Below are 18,529 nucleotides of genomic sequence, written 5' to 3'. Positions count from 1 at the left end.
CTGATACTCTAATAATCATCCAGTCTCAAGTAGAGAAGGATGAATTATGTGGTGAGAGGAGCAGGAGGTCCTGGTCTATGTGCCGGTTTTGGACATAGTGAGGGGACTAACCTTGTGAATGGTATGAAGTATTTTGGAAGTGTATTTGTAAGAAGAAGTAGAAGTCATCACAAGTGCATAACCTCCCGTGACCGCTCATCAACGTATCATCCGGATGAGTGTCTTTTTGGGTATTGTGGGATGAGTGTCTTTTTGGGTATTGTGGGATGAGTGTCTTTTTGGGTATTGTGGGATGAGTGTCTTTTTGGGTATTGTGGAATGAGTGTCTTTTGGGTATTTTGGAACGAGTGTATGATAGGAATTATGGTATGATGGTTTGAGGGTGTATGACATAATTATTATATGATGTTAGTATCAAAGCAATTATGCATGTTTTATAAATGAACTGTTGCATGTTAGCTCACCCTACTTGTTTGTGTTGTTTGTGTTTGGGTATGTACGATGATCGTATAATTCGTTATACGGGAGTAGATGAAGGAATGTCGTATGATCCAGTACCAATGAAGAAAGAGATTGAAGAATAAGTTAGAAGAATTCGAGTTATATTTAGAAGTTTATAGTTGAAATCTGAGTTTAAAATATGTATAGATATATAACAGCTGTAAATCTTTAAGTGTGAGATTACGGAATGTTACCGTAAATGTAATGTTACAATATATAAATTATGAATTATCCAGTGTGAGATATTGGGATGTTACATCCTGCCCACTACAACCGCCGTCGCTGTTAGAGTTGTCGTTGTCGACGTTAGTGTCGTTGTCTCCATCGCTGACCACATTGATTGGGCCTCTTTTGAGTTCTAGGTTTTGTACTTTCTTGCTTGTTCATGGCTTCTAACCCGTCCATATATGCTAACTATGTCAATGTGCATTTATCTATTGATAAGTTAGATGGTACTAATTATGCGACTTGGGCATCAGACGTTACACTTTGGCTTAAGAGTCAAGGGTATCTTGATCATATTACTCAGAATGTGACAACTATCGATTCTGTTGCAGTTACCCATTGGTTAAAAGTTGATGCTCAATTATGCATTGTTCTCAAGGGTACCCTTCATTCCTCTTTAAAACAAATTTTTCGTTCCTACGAAACATGTTTTGAAATCTGGGAACACGCTAAATTATTATACACCAATGGTACTCAACGTCTGTCTACTTGGTAGTATATGTTGATGACATTGTTCTTACCGACAGTGATAGTCATGGCATCTCTCAGATGAAACAACATCTTTGTAACCATTTTCAGACCAAAGATCTTGGCAAACTTAGATATTTCTTGGGTATTGAGGTGGCACAATCCAATGATTGTATTGTTATATCTCAAAGGAAATATGCACTAGATATTTTGGAGGAAAGTGGGTTGATGAATTCAAAGCCTACGGACACACCCATGGATCCTAATACTAAACTTCTACCAAAACAGGGGGAGCCTATCTCAGATCCCGAGAAATATAGAAGACTAGTTGGAAAATTGAATTATCTTACAGTTACTCATCCTGATATTTCCTTTGCAGTTAGTGTGGTAAGCCAATTCCTTAATTCCCCATGTGAAGATCATTGGAATGCAATTATTCGTATATTAAATTACATTAAAGGATCTCCTGGAAAAGGGTTGTTATATGGTTTTAGTAACCATACAAGAGTGGTTTGTTATTCTGATGTTGATTGGGCAGGATCTCCTTCTGATAGAAGATCTACATCCAGATATTGTGTCTCCATTGGTGGTAACTTGATCTCTTGAAAAAGCAAGAAACAGAGTGTTGTGGCAACATCTAGTGCAAAAGCAGAATATAGAGCTATGACTTCAGCCACTTCTGAACTTGTTTGGCTTAAGCAATTGCTTAGAGAGTTACAATTTGGAGATGTCACGCAAATGACACTTATATGTGACAATCAGGCTGCTTTTAATATTAATTCTAATCCTGTCTTTCATGAGAGGACCAAACACATTGAAATTGATTATCATTTCATTCAAGAGAAGATTATATCTAGAGATATCAAGATTGAATTCGTCAATTCAAGTGATCAATTAGTAGATATTTTCACTAAGTCTTTACGGGAAGTAAGAATTGATTATATTTGTAACAAGCTTGGTACATACAATTTGTATGCACCAGCTTGAGGGGGAGTGTTAGATATATTATATTTATTTATCTTTTATCTTTATCTTTTAGTTAGTTTGTTATTATTTCTTATTTGTATTTTGGGCTTAGCCCATATTTCTTCTATTATAAATAGAGAACCCTATGTGTGTAACACAAGGGAGATTAATCCCAAATATAGTTTTTCACTATATTCAACACGCACAAACAAAACAATTTCTCAAAATCATTTATTATTCCTAGAGATAATCAATTTATAATAAAAGTACAAACTAAAGCAAAGGTTTTAGCTTCCTTTACCTCATAAGAAATTGCCCAACTTTAAAAACGTCCCGCCGATTGCTTGAGATGTAGGGAATTTCTAGGCGAACCTATGAAACACCAAATTGGAAGCAAACAGGATCCTTAGAACTCTAGATTAACCAAGAATGAGTAGGAAAAGCATGCTCACACATGCAACGACCCTTATTTCTTCTAAAAACATATTAGGAACAAGAGAGGAAAATAAATTGAAACTTACTTGCTCTATAACAAAAAGTGATCGACTAGAAATGTAGACCTCGTCGTCGTGATCGATTAGACACCTCTTTATCGTCAAAGAGATGACTCAAGAGTTAGAACTCTTAAAGTAAAAGTAGAGAACTCTTAGACTGTGTTCGCATGAACAGATTGTACTGTTCATGCGAATTTGAGAACGAGGATTTCCCAAAATGGTGCTATTCGTTTGAGGTGAAATGCACGGATCATTGCGGACGGATTTGCGGGATACAGTCCGTTTTCATCACTCGCAAAAATGAAGAGATTTGCGTGGATTGTTGATGAAAAGTCAAGTGTGCCCTTGAGTTATTATTTAAATGCCATGCGCGTGTACGTTGGTCGAAATTTACTTCTTTCACTGTTGGAGCACGAGATTGCATGGCTTGGCCTTTGGCGTGGTGTTTGAAATATTCGTGTGCCTCAGTTGATGTTACCTTGCAGGCAATGAACAGCAAAGATTCCTGCACATAGATAGAGTGAAAGTGAAGTGTTGAATATTAAAGCTCCATTAGGTGTGGTTTTATTTATTGAGGGATGAGAAGCATAATAAATTGGTTGCTAGTCTGAGAGCTTTGAGATAATGTTGAGAGTGGTTGCTGGTGTTGAAAGGTATCTGCCATTTGTTGAGACGAGGAACAGGAAGCGGTGAGGTAAGTTGAAGCTATTATCATGTATGTGTTGGTTTGCATTAGGAAGGCTTTAGACTGGGAGGAAGAATGACAAAGTCCGTGGTCATGGGAAGAAGAAGCAAAGGGTTAAAGAAGAAGATGAAAGAAATTGCGTGAGAGGTGAAGAAGATGATGAACAGTGCAGTTGGAGGGTTGTAACCGGTTACAACAGACGTAATCGGTTACGTGTGTATGAACAAATTACATGCGGTGGTGTAATCGGTTACGGGTAACGTTAACCGGTTACAGTCTTGATGATGCAGCATTGTTGGGTGCTTGGCCGGCCTCGGGGAGCAGGTTCTGGGTTGCACGACGGTTGTTCTTGGACGCCACTGAGGAGGAGATGATTAAACGGAGTGAAGAGGTATGGTAGTGGTGAGTGGTTCTGAGTGGTTAAGAAGAGTAATGTTAGAATGGGTGTTAATGCAGTAATCTTTCCTTGTATTGCAGAAGCTGTGTTAAGTTTAGACTCCGCGGAAAACATGTCTGGAGAGGCAAGCGAGACGGCAACGTGGCCAGCCTGGGCGGACTTAGCGGCAGAAGCAACAGCCTCACCGAGAGACTTAAACGCGGCGAAGGTAGACTCTGCTGGGAACTTTTGAAGATAACAGGTACAAGTCTGAGTCTAAGAAATCGGCACTTAGATCAGTGGATATTATTGGGCTTGGATCTGGGCCTGAATTGGAGAAGAAACTTAAGTTTGCAGCAGATGTTTCTTCTAGAATCATTTTTGGAAGGGAGCTTGTGAATTCTCCTACCAATGTGCTAACGCGAGGTTCATATTAAACTAATGTTTATATGTTGCAGATAGGTCAAATTGACTAAACTTCTTACGAAGCTTTATAAAGAAAGTAAAATAAAACAAACTTTTGAAAAAAAATAAAATTAATTCATATATCTCAACTTTAGTCTTGTATTTTTTGACCTCCAATGTTTTTTGTTTTTTTCTCATTTTCTTTTAATAATATTTGTCATGTGATGACAAATGATAGATGTATTTTAAGGTGCCGGCCTAACTGAGATGTTAAAATACAATGATGCCATTTATAATAAAAAAAACTTAAGACTTGACTGTGGAACTTTGGCAATTAAAAGGTTCTTGCATATTGAAAGGTAATACAAGCTGGACCATGCATACACATGCACACAGGGTTGTTAAATTCTACTGTTAATGACTTACAATTTTATGTTTCAACTCTATAACAGAGTAAATGAAATAACAATATAAGTCAATACCAGATGCAATGGTCGTGATAAGTGCATTATTTTGTAGTTTAATAAGACATGGCAAAGATATTCAAGTACTCCTAACAATTATACTGGATTATAATTTATATAATTTAATAATAATTAATTTAAAAATTGTTTATATTTTTTGTCCCTTTATAAATATTTTTACAAATAAATATAACATTACTAAATAACATTTTATATTATATTTATAACTAGGGGTATTTTGGTAATCTTTCATTTTTAACAAATAAACTATTTTTTTAAATCTATCACATCAATCAAATCCTACATTAATTCTCACAAACTTTACTTCCAAATCCACTCTCAATTACCCACAAATCCACTAAAAAAACAACTACAAAATTACCCTCAAATCCACCCAAATCATCTCCCCCATTTCATCCCAAGAGAACAAAGCCTTAATGAGTGATTTTTAGAGAAATGATAAGTTTTAAAAGAATAAAACTTGTTTATATCAAAACTATTTATAATAAAATAATTTAATATTAAAATAATCGAATCTCACTATTTTTAGACTACCACCATTTTTAAAATACCATTTTCTAAAATTTTACAATTTACATTGCAAAACTGACCTTCCTTTCTGAAACTAATATTTTAAATTGACACGTCTAGTTATAATAATTAGCTTTAACAACGTAATTTTTAATTATAGTAAAAAATAGACATGTGTCCTCGTTAGTAAGACAATGATAATAATATTACTAATCCAATGTCATATTTTAAAAATATTTTGGTATTTATTCTGTGGTGGCAATGAAAGTTTAACAAAATATTAATTCTTCTTATTATTTATATTTTTTGAAGTATTTATATATATATATATATATATATATATATATATATATATATATATATATTAATGTGTAAATAAAAAATTAAAAAATTATAAATATTTTAATAAAATAAGAAAATTATTGTATTTTATAATTGCTCTAAAATATTAAATTACATTTGAAAATGAACACATGTTAGAAGCTTTGACCTTCAAGTCAAGAAAATGTAAAATATGTGTAATAAATATAATAAATAATGCTTATTTAGTAAATGGGTAATATTGTTTAAATTAATTGTGATTGATATAGACACTTGATTATTATGATTATTGTGAATGATATTCTTTGACCAAATATATGTGATGAAAAATTATTAAAATCAAATGTATGACATTTTATATATAACTAGCTTACCAATTTTGTGTTTGTATTGTTTTCAATTACAATAACAATTTAATATATAAAAGCAAATGAAGGAAGCATCACCAATTTTATAAATAACTAGCTTACCAATTTTATGCATTTTTATTTTGAAAAATTTATTGAAATATATGTGTGTGTGTTTTGAGATAAATAGTATAATATGATTACTAAGTAGGGATGTTATAAGCTTTCTTTTCAATTCATTAATAGAATTGAAACTTGGCTCGGCATCTAGGTTCATGGTTAATGAAAAAGGTTTGGTGATTGAGAAAGAAAACACGAAGTCTGATATTTATAGCTTAAAGGATTTGTTGAAAGAAAAAATTTAAAAAATTTAAAAAAATTTTATATATTTTTTTTATAAAGCGTATATATATCATGGATTAAGATAGACTAATTATATCACTAATCAAATCATATTATATTTTCTTTTAGGGGAGGCTAAAAAGCCTTTATAACAAACCAATTAGGAATTAGTTTGAATAAGTAATTATTGGACACTAGCAACCACCATTACCTATTTTTAAACTATAAAGGCATAAAAGAGGCAGCCATGGATATTCTTCTCCCACCATTGACTACTTTTTATTGTTTTTCCTTCTCCTTTCAAAATCCTAAATCATGGGTTTTCCTCAAAATCCAATAATTATTTAATAAAAACAACTTCTCATTGTTTGCTAAATACATTAATTCTTTTAAATTAAAATGACTAAAATAAGTATTATTTACAAAATTCTTATTTTTATTTTAATATATACACTGCTTAACTTTACTCTAATTATATTTAGTCATTGTTGCTAAATATTATTTTCAAATTTCAAATATTTCAAACAAAATAAAGTTTGTTTATATTTAAATCTATCCATATGAATGCTTTTTTTAATATTTAAATGAAGAGGTCTATTCCATTCGGTTAATATCTTAATTCATTTTTTCTATAAGATAATGATTAGAGATGAATATAAAATAAAGAATCGTAATGGCATATGCTTGATTGCTGAATTTTGGTTTGTTAGTCTATCTTATATCAAAATTCATGAGATGGTTAGCACGAGTTTATATATCTATGTGTGAGTTTTTTTCTAATGTTAAATGATAATAAATAAATAATTTCTGAATAATTTTTAAAATTAAATAGTAATTAATTTAAAATATCTTAACAATTTCATATAAAAATGAATAAACAAATATATTAATTTTAAAAAAATAATATTACTTAATATCGTATTCATATTTAATCAATTTAAAAAAATTAATTCAAAACATTAAATAAGACCTACAGAATACATATTTATTTTACATTCATAATGATTTTCTACCATAATGTAACTTTTGTCATTGGAATTCGTATTATAGCTTAATTTGATTTTGTTCCACAATGAAATATAATATAGTCTTCAGGTACTACTTAAAAATTATTTATTAAAATTATTAACATGCTTGGATAGATTTATTTTTAAAAGAATTGAAGTATTTTTTATAAAAAATATTTTAGCGTTACTTCTCATGAAAAGAAATATATGTGAAAAAATATTTAAAAAGTAACTTTTGACAATAAACAAACACATAATTTTTACTCAGAAAAATCAAAATTTTAAAACCTAAACAAACAAACAAACTTGCTATAACCAACCATAATTTTGTCCTAAATAAACTTATTTCTTAAAAATATAATATAAATAAACTCTTCAAAACTTTATTTACATTCATTAGTTGAGAATTTAATTTCTGAAAAATCAAATTCTGATTTATAAACAGTGGTCTTCCTTAAATAGTGATCAATATAAATCTTTAATACGAATAATCATTGTTTACATATTAGAATTGAACTTTCCAAATGCTCACAAGTAAACGAGTCTATTTATGTACTTAAATTATAAAAATATTCAATTATGTATTTTTTTTAAAATAGCTTTATTTGAAAAAAAAAAATCAATAACCAACACCACATTAGTATTCAAAGCATTTATCTAAATATCAGTCATAAGTGGTTATATTTTCTAATATTAAGAATCAATTGCAGAAAGAGTAAAATAGTTAATTAATAAACTATACAATCATCAACTATATCTATATTGTCAAATAAGAACTAAGTAACTTCTTTCTATATTTAAAATCCAAAATTGTCTAATAATGATTAGATTCCAACACTAAATGAGTATTAAAAAACAAATTTACTATTAGAAATTTTTTAAAAGTTAATTAACGTTTTAATCATAAGTTTGAAAAAGTACCCAATGTTTTAAAATAATTAATTCAAAAGGAGAAATATAAAAATTTTCCAATAATAGCTTTTCTGATGGAAAATATATATTTTTTCTGTAGAAGAATCATTATTTATTTATTAATTAAACAAGTATGAATTTTCTAAAATAAGAGTGTGGGATAATAAGTTAATAACCTTCATTTTATGATAATTGGGTATATACCCAATCAAAAAGGTTCATTCAAAACCACAACCACCACAATTGCACTCGATTACACTTTCTCATCTCTTATCTTTCTCTCTCTATCTCCCTATATAATCAAAGCACAACCCTGATCCCCTTCGTCATCACAACCACCAAAACCACCGCCCCCTCTCAACTTCCCTCCAATTCCCTTTTGGGTTTTGCAATTCGGTTCATTGGGTCTTCAAATCTGTCACCTTTTCCTCCGTTTAACGCGAAACGAGAGAAAGGAGAGAAGGAGTAGAAAGAGAAGAGGGATCGATTTTGATTTCGGATTTTGGGGGTGTGTGGGGTTAAAACCCGGGGTTGTAGCTTTGTAGACATCACGGCTATTCAACGAGTTCGCCACTCGCTCTCACATGCCCGTTGTGGCCGTCGCAAGGGTTGTGTGAGAGAGAGCAACCCTCCACACGGCGGGCGTGGCGCTCTCCCTTCCGAAGGTGGTAGCCCATCTGACCTCCTCTTCCTCGCCGGCGGTGGTTCAGCCCTTGATTGTTAGGATTATTTAGTAGGGATAGACGTAATATAAGCAGCGCCTTCAAAAGTTTTCAATAAGGGGTTTCTCGTTTCCTTTTGTTGCTTTTGTTGTTGTTTTTCTTTGTTAGTTGTTAGTTTAGGTGAGGTCAAGAATGTTGAGCATCAAGAGGGTTCCCACTGTGGTTTCCAATTATCAGAAGGAGGAGGGAGGTGAGGCTCCTGAAGGAGGATGTGATCGGAACTGCCTCAAAAGTTGTTGCATTCAAGGTTGGTATTTCGTTTTTACGTTTTGGGTTTTCTGGTTTGGACGTTTGATGCAAGGCTTTCTAATAGGGTCCATCATCTTGAATTTTAGTCGTGAAGTTAGGGATTTCGGGTTGCCTTTATCTGCAATCTTAAGGATTGTGATGAAACTGTGACTGTGGCTGCAATTTAAAACCATGGTGTTATCTGTTTGACGGATTTTGGATTTTGCTCATTTGTGTTTTTTGTGGTGTTTTGGGGACAGGTGCGAGGTTGCCTTTTTATGCTTTGAAGAGGGTGGACAAGGTCGCTGAAAAGGAGTTGCCTTTGCTTGGATGCAAGGAGCATTGCTCTGTGGCGTTTCTGGACTCGCTTATCCTTGGGGAGGTATTTATGAATTCTGGTTGTTTTGTTTGTACAAGTCGGTGTGTCTTTATGTTGTGTGTTTTTGAGTTTTTTCAATTTTGGTGTTTTTCTTGTACGTGTAGGTGTGTCGTACGCAATGTTATGTGATTTGAGGATTTTAAGAATTGATGTTTGAATCTGTGTAGATATGTCGTTATGGTATGCGTAAAAGGTTTGGTGTTCCATTTTTACTGTGGCTAGGAGTGTAGGTGTGTCATTATGTTATGCCTTTTATTAAGGCTCGATGTTTTATTTTTGTTGTAGTTGTGTCATTATGTTATGCGTTTTTGTTTTATCTAAGGCTCGATGTTTTTTTTTTTTTTATGTTGTTTTTCTTTTTCTTGTATGTAGTTGTTTCATGATTTTTTTTTAAGTATTTTGAGTTTGGTGGTGTAGTGGGAAGAACGCATGCAGAGAGGGCTTTTCCGTTATGATGTCACAGCCTGTGAGACCAAGGTTTGATTTGTGTACCATTTGGTTTGATTCACTTTCAAGTTGTGTTTTGCTTGTTTTTGTTTTTGCATGCATATTGTTTGATGTTTTGGTTATTGGGTTAGATTATTCCTGGGGAGTATGGTTTCATTGCTCAGCTTAATGAGGGTCGCCACCTCAAGAAGAGACCAACTGAGTTCCGTGTCGATAAAGTCCTCCAGCCCTTTGATGAAACCAAGTTTAACTTCACTAAAGTTGGGCAAGAAGAGGTCTTGTTTCAGTTGGAGGCTAGCGACAATGGAGAAGCTCAATTCTCTCCAAATGCTCCAATTGATGTTGAGAATTCTCCTAGTTTTGTTGCCATCAATGTAAGTTTTGTAGCTTTTTTTGCAGTCTGTCATTGAAAGTTTAGTAAAAACAATTGTTTAACCTGTCTGTAACTTTTTAACAGGTGAGTCCTATTGAATATGGGCATGTGCTGCTGATTCCCCGGATTTTTGAGTGTTTACCTCAAAGGATTGACCATGCAAGCTTCTTGCTTGCGCTTCAAATGGCAGTTGAAGCTGGGAATCCATATTTTAGGTTGGGTTACAACAGCTTGGGTGCATTTGCAACCATTAACCATCTTCACTTTCAGGTACTGTTTATCAGTAATCAACTTTAGGTGACGACAACATTCTCCATGTTGATTTTTGGGTTGTTCAATGTGTTATCTAGTGTTTTAGCAGTATTCATCATATTGACATTGTGATTTTGACAAATTCAGGCGTATTACTTGGCTATGCCTTTTCCCATTGAGAAGGCCCCTACCAAGAAAATTACCAAATTAAGTGATGGAGTGAAAGTATCTAAACTATTAAACTATCCAGTCAGGGGCCTTGTTTTCGAGGGTGGTCATACACTAGAGAGTTTAGCAAATGCTGTTTCAGAAGCCTGCATCTGCCTTCAACACAACAACGTACCCTACAATGTACTTATTTCAGACTGTGGAAGGCAAATCTTTCTCTTGCCACAGGTAAATTGGTCCTTAACTCCGTTCGTCCCCAAAAGTCACATTACTTGGTTGCTTAGTTAATATGTTGGCTTAAATATGTTTCATCTCTTCCTCCTCACAATTAGCTGATGTTCTTAAATAACTTGATGTTCTTAAATGACGGGTAGAATGAATATCTTTCAAATATGAGAGGGACCAATACCTAAAGTTTGCAATTTTATAAGAGCTACAAGAGTAATTTCAGGGTTAAAACCATGAATAAATTTTTTTATAGGAACAACAATAGACAAAAAGGTTAGTGTCCTGAAATCTGTTTAATCTTAAAGTGTATGGCAACTTACTGGATTGCAAATGGTGAAACAGTGCTATGCAGAGAAACAAGCTCTTGGAGAAGTGAGTGCTGAGCTTCTGGAGACCCAGGTGAATCCTGCTGTATGGGAAATTAGTGGGCACATGGTGTTGAAGAGGAAGAAGGACTACGATGAGGCATCTGAAGCCAATGCCTGGAGGCTTCTTGCCGAGGTCTCCCTCTCTGAAGAGAGGTACGAGGAAGTCACTGCTCTTGTTTTAAAGGCCATTGCATCTGTTGACTTGAGTGTCAAGCCTCAATGTGCTGAGGAAGTTGATTCTGTTAGCTCAGGCACCCAGTCTGGCATGGTGGCTGGTTCACAGCAATGCCTTGTTCTCCAGTAACATGGCTCTGATGGAACTGATTATGCACTAAATTACGGTTCAGTTCAATTATGTGTAGCACCCTTCTACTGTGTGGTGATAGCAGTTACTTGAGTTTGAATTGTTATGTGCATGTTTTATGGACCTGAAAAATTATGATTTTATTAGTTATGAACTTGCAGTATGGTGCTTGATTGTCCTTCGTAGTCTGTGTAAGAAAAATACAATGTGACCATATTCAGTGGTTAGTATTTGTGGTTGAATAATGTGACATACTTTATGGTTTTATGTAACTTGAACAGCCTTTATCATTTTTTATTGTTGTAATTGCACTTTTGGTTTTGCTGCATAATGCCGTTTGACATTAGCATTTATTGAACAAGTTACAGTTTTTGTTGATGAGAGAGGAAAAAGAAGTAGAAAGGGAGATGAGTTTTTAATTCTTTTACAAGGGAGAAAATAAAAGAAAATTTAGTAACTAAAGTGATGGTACTTTCATTATTTGAAGATTTATAATAAATTTTAGGGTTAAATATGTTTTTAGTCCCTAAACTATTGACCATTTCTGGTTTTCGTCCCTCTTCCAAAGTAAGGTACAATTTAGTCCTCAATCTTTAAAAAACGTTCGTTTTAATCGAAAAAACGAACGTTTTGAGGACTAAAACGAGGACTAAAAACAAAATTTTGAGGACTAAAACGAACGTTTTTCTAAAGAATGAGGACCAAATTGTACCTTACTTTGGAAGAGGGACGAAAACCAGAAACGGCCAATAGTTTAGGGACTAAAAACATATTTAACCCTAAATTTTATTTTATTTTCTTATATTTACTCAATAATATAGGTGAAAGATGGGGTTTTTATTAAGTGAAAGCATATACCTTTTTTTCCAAGTGGAATTTTTGTAATTTTGCAAGTATCCTAATTTTAAAATCATATATAAATCTACCCCTTTTCCCTATTCTTTCCATAGAGATATCTTTATGCCACTAAATTTGCTTTCACGTTTAAAGTACCCTTTCTTTCATGACTACTTGGTAGACCTAATTTGTTGATAGAGACCAAAAAGTTGTATGACAGTTCATGCCAGTATCTGTTTCTTTATTTCCCATCCTTCTTAACTTGATAGACATAGCCCTTCCCACGTGAATTGGGATCCCATACAACGTGACCTAAATTCGTATAGAACACTACACAATTTTAATGACTGATCTACAAGAAAACTCACGTTAAACCTAAGGTATTTGTTAAAAAGCCAAAAACATTTTCCCTACACAATAGATAACGTGAATCTCCACCATATATTATTGTACGTGCCCACCTACATAAGAAAAGCACGATGAGCATCCCAAATACCCTTTATATCTGCTAGAAGAAAAATCAAATGTTTATTTTACTGAGATCAAAATCACTATTAACATGCTAGAAGAAAAAACAAATGTTTAATGCACCACTACCAATGTTCTTGACATATATACCTTCTTGAATCCAAGTCCTTCTATCACACAAGAGGAAGAAGATAATGTCAATAAAAGTTTTGGCAATTGTAACAATTATTACTTTGTTGGGTTTGATCCCAATGGAGGGAAAATCAACAGCAAGCATTGTGTACCAAAATGCATCTACTAGTGTTCCATCAACAACTTCAGCATGGGTGAAAAATAATGTAAGAGGAAGAGGTTCAGGTTGTCGTAGGAGACCATGGGTGTGCCGTAAAGGAAAGTTTGCACCAAAAAGTGTGTGTTGTAAGGATCTTTGTGTGGATGTGAGTTCTGATAAAAACAATTGTGGGTTGTGTGGGACTAAGTGTCCCTTCAATTGGCAATGTTGTAGAGGTTTGTGTAGCAACATAAACTTCAGCATTTTCAACTGTGGCAAGTGTGGACATAGATGTCCTGGTGGGGTGCAGTGCTCGTTTGGTGTTTGTGGCTATGCATAAGAACATGCTCCATTCCTTCCAAAGCCACCAAACACAATGCTTGCAGCCACCTAACATGATTCCTACTTTCTCATCTCCCACATGTATGGTGAAAGGGACATATTTAATTGATTATGAATCTTGTTTTATTCTTTACTAAATGTTCCATGCAGAAGTATCATATCTATGTTACCATGAAAGCATGCTTTTTTGGTCATATAATCGATACATGGAAGTAATTATGTGTTTGTTTTGTTTCGTATTCTTTTAAGTACAAAAACATTGTGAGAAGAATTGATGTTATACTTTGTTACGGTTGTTACACTACATAAATGGTTATGTATCTAATGTTTATTTTATAAGAAAAATTAAAATATCTTAAAAACCAAATTTTCTTTTGTTTTCCGTTATAATTAGAACATACACAAGACTAAACCGAATTCTAACATAAGAAAATGAAGTATGTTATTTCAGTATATTATATGCACTTATCTTTCAGTGTAGAAAAAATTTCCTCTTTAAGGTGGACATTTTATGTTTAAGAACAAACTGCATTTATATTTTGCATTTTGAATGTGAATATAACTTACGAATTGAATTTTTATTTACTCTAAGTCTTTACTCTATTGATACAAAGGTGTTCTTACAACATTTGAGGACCTTTTCACACGCAATCATTCTGTAAAACAAATTCAAATTGTAATTAAAATGTCTTGGTAACATCATAAGCAATATCTCTTCTACAACCTTGTCACCGCCGCTTCCACCGCCACAACCAGTGGCGAGCAGTTGTGTTATTGAATGCTCCTCTCTTCCTCCACTCTTCGCCGCCGCCGCCACCTTTTTTCTTCTCTCTCGCGTGCTCCCACCACTCTTCTGTCCGTTCAGTCACCGAATCTTTACTTTCTCGGCAGCAACACTTTTCTCAAACCCCACCTCTTGGAGCTCTCCCTCGCGATTCCCGAAGCCACTCGCACGTGCTGGAGGCTCCCCGCGCTGGGCCCCTCGCACGTGCTGCATCTCTTGCAGGGTCTCCAATCCCATCGCGTAACACTCGAAAAGGTTCGGTCCTTGTGGGAGATTTTCAAATGGGGTGCTCACACGAACGCGGGTTTCGACTTCAAGCACCATTCACAGTCTCACGAGATCATGGCCTCGCTTCTCGTTCAAGTGGGGTTGTTCAAAGAAGCCGAGGAGTTGCTTTTCGCGTTGGAAAATAATGAAATTTTTGACGATCTCATCAAAGGGTATGCTGGTGCGAGAGAATGGGAGAAGGGTGTCTTTGTGTATGATTTTATGAAGGGTAGAGGGAAGGTTCCCTCGAGGGATTGTTACCGTGTCTTGGTTGATCTTTTGGTGAAAGTGAAGAGGATGAGTCTTGCATATAGGGTGGCTTTTGATTTGGTGGATTTGGGTGTACCTTTGAGTGGTGATGAATTGAGGGCATTGGAGATGGTTATGGTGCAGCTTTGCGTTGGTGGGAGGATTCAGGAAGCAAGGAACTTGGTGAAGAAGGTGGTGGTACTTAATTGTGAGGTTAGTAGTTTGGTTTTTGATGAAATTGCGTTTGGATACTGTGAGAGGAGGGACTTAAAAGATTTGGTTAGTTTCTTTGTTGAAATAAAGCGTGTCCCTAGTGTGAAGGCTGCTAATAGAGTTATGAATTCATTGTGTAAGAGTTATGGTGTAGAAAGGGCAGGATTGTTTTTGCAAGAGCTAGAGAGTTTAGGTTTTAGTCTTGATGAAGTAACCTACGGGATATTGATTGGTTGGAGTTGTCGAGAAGGGAAGATGGGAAATGCATTGAGTTGTTTATCAGCTATGCTATCAAAAGGCTTTGTGCCACATATGTATTCTTACAATGCTCTTATAAGTGGGTTGTTTAAGGTAGGTATGGAGGATCTTGCACGTGACATTGTTGATGAGATGATTGAAAGGGGGACACTGCCTGATGTTTCGACTTTCAGAGTTCTTATGGCAGGGTATTGTAAGTGCAGACAGTTTGATAAAGTGAAAAGTTTGGTTCATGAGATGGAGATCCGTGGATTGATTAAGCTCTCTTTGATGGAGAATCCGATTTCCAAGGCTTTTCTGATTTTGGGCTTTGACCCTTTGAGTGTGAAGTTGAAACGAGACAATGATGGGGGACTTTCGAAAACGGAGTTCTTTGATGATGTTGGAAATGGACTTTATTTGGATGCAGATGTTGATGAGTATGAGAAACACTTAACTTTGGATCTTGAAGAATCCATGGTACCCAACTTCAATTCATTTGTGGGGAAGGAATGTAGCAATGGTAACCTGAAAAAGGCATTGATTTTGGTTGAGGAAATGCTTTGTTGGGGACAAGAATTGTTGCTACCCGAATTCTCAAAGTTAGTGAGACAACTTTGTTCATCCCGGTCGCAAACCACGTCAATGACCCATCTTTTAGAGCAAATGCCACGGTATGCCCATAAACTTGATCCAGAAACTCTCAATTTAGTTGTACAGGCATACAACAAGAAAGGCTTACTGTCCAAAGCGAAAACTACACTGGATGAAATGCTTCAAAACAAATTTCAGGTCACCAATGAGACATATACTGCCATATTAATGACTTTGTGTAAGAAGGGAAACATGAAAGACTTCAATTTTTATTGGGATGTCGCCTGTAGAAATAAATGGTCACCAGGTTTGGAGGATTTTAAATCTCTTCTTGTTCTTATGTGCCATCAGAAAATGCTTAAGGAAGCATCACGGTTTCTTGAAATCATGCTTTTATCACACCCTTACTTAAAGTCAGATATATGCCATGTGTTTGTGGAAGTACTTTCTGGTAAGGGTCTTACAGACATTGTACTTGTAACTTTAAAACAATTACAACCTCGTTTCATCTTGGATGACGCTGGTTATAATAATCTTATTAGGGGCTTATGTAATGAGGGAAACTTTTCTCTTGCCTTTACCGTATTGGATGATATGCTAAATAGATGTTTGACACCTTGTTTGGATATTTCAGTCTTGTTAATCCCTCAATTATGCAAGGCTCAAAGATTTGACAAAGCTATTGCATTAAAAGATATACTCTTGAAAGAGCATCATTCATTTTCTCATGCTATAGATTGTGCATTGATGCGTGGATTTTGTAATATGGGGAGCATAGGGAAAGCTGAAGCCATGTTCCGTGATATGTTATCTAAAGGGTTTAGTCCAGACGAAGAACTGTGTAACATGCTTATTCAGGGTCACTGCCAAGCTAATGACTTGAGAAAAGTTAGGGAACTACTTGCTGTTGCAATAAGAAAGAGTTGGGTGCTACCCCTCACAAGTTACAGGAATATGGTGCGATCAGTTTGCAGGAAAGGTAGAGTCTGGTTTGCTCTGAGCTTAAAGAACCTTATGCTTGCACAATGTGCACTTGATGGCCATATCATATACAACATTCTCATATTCTATCTTTTATCAGCTGGAAATAGTTTAGCTGTTAACAAGATACTAGCTGAAATGGAAGAGAAGAAAGTTGTGCTTGATGAAGTTGGTCTGAACTTTCTTGTCTATGGTTTCTTGCAATGTAAAGATTTATCTCATTCTCTGAGTTATCTTGCCATTATGATTTCAAAGGGGTTCAAACCAAGTAATCACAATTTGAGGAAGGTAATAAGCAGCCTGTGTGATGCTGGGGATCTTCAGAAAGCCCTGAAATTGAGTCAAGAAATGAGATTAAGAGGCTGGATACATGATTCTGCAATTCAAACATCTATTGTTGAAAGCCTTCTGTTGAGTGGTAAAATACAAAATGCAGAAACCTTTTTGGACAGGATGGGAGAGGAATCTCTGACTCCTGATAATATCAATTATGATTACCTTATCAAGTGTTTTTGCCAGCATGGAAGACTGAACAAAGCAGTTCATCTTATGAACACAATGCTGAGGAAAAATAACATTCCAACTTCCACCAGTTATGATTTTCTCATTATTGGATATTGTGCACAGAATAAATTGGACATAGCCATGAATTTTTACTCTGAGATGTTGAACTGGAATCTCAAACCAAGAATTGAGACAGTGGAAATGCTTGTCCAAAGATCCTGCCAAGATGGCAACACAGAATTGGCAGAACAGTTCCTAGTGGACATGAGTCATGGAGGTGAAACTCCAACCAGAAAAATGTATTGCACTGTAATTAAGAGTTATCACATGGTTAAAAATCTCAGGAAGGCATCAGAGCTCATGCAAGCCATGCAGGAAAATGGCTACCAGCCTGATTTTGAAACACATTGGTCTCTCATAAGCAACTTAAACAGTACCAAAGCAAAAGACACTGATAATGGTGGCAAGGGTTTTTTATCAAGACTTCTTTCCAAAAGTGGTTTTCTTCAAAAGAAATGACCTTCTGTTGTGAAAGGGGTATTTTGTTGGTTGTATCTTTTAGACACTGTCATTTTTGGACTTCAGCTTTTGGGAAAATTATTATAGAAAACATTGTTTATTAAAGGTAAATAGGATCTGTTTGGTCATCTCTTTGAGTGTACTAATCCAATTGTAAAGTGACTTTATCATCTTTCTGAATTTGGATTTGCAACTTCATGTAAACTTCAAAATACACACTTCTTTAGTTTCTATGTAACATGTCTTAGTTCTGTATTTCTTCTTGGAAAATAACAAATTCATTATGGGAGATACCACTCAAGACATTCCCTTTGAAAATTCATTTTCAATTTTTTTACTACACTTGATCCAAAAAAGTCTTTATTGTGTTTCTTTAATAAATTTTATCAAGATAGAAAAAAAAATGTAATACCTTTTCTGGTAAAGATAAATGTAATATATATTTTTTGACACAGACAAATATCATACTTTTAATATTGATTAAAAGATTATAACACTTTTTTTTCCAATGAGATACAAGGTAAAATTCTAAATTTGAAATTAAAATCCAAATTAAGACGCGTGACTGTTGCAAACAGTCATGTTAAACAATATTTTACCTAAAAAATGAAACATTCAATCTAATACTTGTCAACATTTGATATTTAAATTATAAAGTTATGTTTAAGAATATATTTAAGTAATAGCGTTTTGAAATAAGACTAAACTATTCTTAGAAAAACAGAAATTGATGTTTAGGAAAATAAAATG

General features: G+C 34.5%; 2 protein-coding genes and 1 pseudogene across 2 annotated transcripts; all 3 read left to right on the top strand.

Moving 5' to 3' along the window:
• Positions 1-1,422: 1,422 nt before the first annotated feature.
• LOC148198542 (secreted RxLR effector protein 161 pseudogene) lies at positions 1,423-2,181 on the top strand (annotated as a pseudogene).
• Positions 2,182-8,277: 6,096 nt separating this feature from the next.
• LOC148198541 (GDP-L-galactose phosphorylase 1-like) lies at positions 8,278-11,785 on the top strand. Its single transcript, XM_088116110.1, has 7 exons — positions 8,278-9,013; positions 9,255-9,376; positions 9,791-9,850; positions 9,952-10,194; positions 10,278-10,463; positions 10,593-10,841; positions 11,184-11,785. Exons 1-7 carry the CDS (start codon positions 8,899-8,901, stop codon positions 11,511-11,513), a joined length of 1,305 nt encoding a protein of 434 aa, XP_087972236.1. The 5' UTR covers positions 8,278-8,898; the 3' UTR covers positions 11,514-11,785.
• A 2,240-nt stretch (positions 11,786-14,025) lies between these two features.
• Positions 14,026-17,911, top strand: LOC124828671 (Pentatricopeptide repeat (PPR) superfamily protein). Its single transcript, XM_047302027.2, has one exon. It carries the CDS (start codon positions 14,210-14,212, stop codon positions 17,777-17,779), a length of 3,570 nt encoding a protein of 1,189 aa, XP_047157983.1. The 5' UTR covers positions 14,026-14,209; the 3' UTR covers positions 17,780-17,911.
• Positions 17,912-18,529: the final 618 nt, after the last annotated feature.

This window comes from Vigna umbellata, chromosome 5, assembly GCF_029865625.1.
Source record: "Vigna umbellata cultivar VRB3 chromosome 5, Vumbellata_1.0, whole genome shotgun sequence".
Classification (NCBI taxonomy): Eukaryota; Viridiplantae; Streptophyta; class Magnoliopsida; order Fabales; family Fabaceae; genus Vigna; species Vigna umbellata.
Note: the sequence above shows the minus strand (reverse complement) of the source record. Positions and strands in the feature narration are given on the sequence as shown.